The 1,321-nt window shown below is 35.4% G+C and overlaps 1 protein-coding gene across 1 annotated transcript in view; it reads left to right on the top strand.

The window, feature by feature from the left end:
• Positions 1-1,096, top strand: part of LOC116100013 (killer cell lectin-like receptor 2) — a 22,709-nt gene extending 21,613 nt beyond the window's left edge. Inside the window, 2 exon segments of the mRNA XM_031384071.1 lie at positions 821-976; positions 1,057-1,096. Coding sequence (XP_031239931.1) covers positions 821-976; positions 1,057-1,096 — 196 coding nt within the window.
• The last annotated feature ends 225 nt before the right edge of the window (positions 1,097-1,321 follow it).

The raw sequence follows: 1,321 nt of genomic DNA, 5'->3' as shown, positions 1-1,321 counted from the left end.
GGTTGAAGGTTTTGTGGGTTGTTTGATGTCCTTATGTCTCCCCTGGGAGTCCTACCTGTTTATATGAGGTAGCCATTTCATCCATATCTTCATTTTAAATTATTTTTCACAAGAAGGAATTTTTAGTATCAATGTATCATCCTGCAGAGATTACAGAATGTTGAATACAGGAAAGTCAGTTAATCACATTGTTTCAGTCAAGATTCATTAGCTCTGAGAGGGGACAAGGGAAGAACTCAACCAAAACAGCAGTATCAACCCCTCCCCTGTGACTTTACTCCCTCTATACTTTTCTCTAAGACACAGGTACAGAAGGTCTCTGTGTGCCACACATTTATTTCTCCTTTTTATTTGGTGTAGGGAAACATACTTTAGTCATTTCTTAGTATACTGAAATTGTGTGTTACTTGAGGATTAAAAATCAACAACATGGAATAGATAAGTTGAGTTGTGCTCAATTTCTATATTTATTAAATTTATTTATTTTTGTGTGAAGGTGTGAAGATGTGTGGGCACAGGTCACAGCATATGTGTTTAAGAGGGAAGTTGAAGGAGTCTCTTCTTTCATTCTATTCTTTAGTATCTGGGGTCAGATCTCAGATTGTCAGACTCATTGCAAATGGTCTGTAGTCACTGAGCCATATCACTGGCCCAAGACTATTTTTCTGAGTTTAGAGAAAATGAAAAACTTTTAGTGATACACTCACTAATTTCATATTCTCCATATTTTAGTCAATAAACTTTAATTTAAAAAGAATGGTCTAAATCAGTATAAGTTTTAAATGTAAATCACTGTCCATTATTTTTGTTTGTTTTACAGTGTTTTGGCAGGAATGAAGTCAGTAGGTTATGGAGAAAAGTGTGCATTTCTAACTTCATTTCATATACAAGATGATTACTGTACTAGAGCCCATGGCTGTTTATGTGAAAAGAGACTACGTAAATTCCCTATTCCACTGAGCTGTGTCAAGAACAGGTAAAAATTGAATGTTAAAATCTTTGTTTATTTCCTGTGAAGATTTGTGACTATTTAACAGCTGAATCATTTATTCACAGAACTCAATCTGCTCTGCAGAGTGATGAAGTGGAAAGTTAAGAAATGTTCTGACATCAGACTTAACAGAACAGAAGCTATCTGCCTTCCTGGTAAACAGAGAAGTTTGTGTCTGGAGAATGGACACCCTTTGCTCTAAGCCTCAAAGAACCACTCTCTGTTTCCTGAATTTCATACAGAACCAAATATAGAACTCAGATAATCACACACATTTTTCATCATCATTAGGATAATACATTTCTATAACCCATTGCTCTGACATCACAC

Source organism: Mastomys coucha, unplaced genomic scaffold (genome assembly GCF_008632895.1).
Source record: "Mastomys coucha isolate ucsf_1 unplaced genomic scaffold, UCSF_Mcou_1 pScaffold20, whole genome shotgun sequence".
NCBI lineage: Eukaryota > Metazoa > Chordata > Mammalia > Rodentia > Muridae > Mastomys > Mastomys coucha.
Note: the sequence above shows the minus strand (reverse complement) of the source record. Positions and strands in the feature narration are given on the sequence as shown.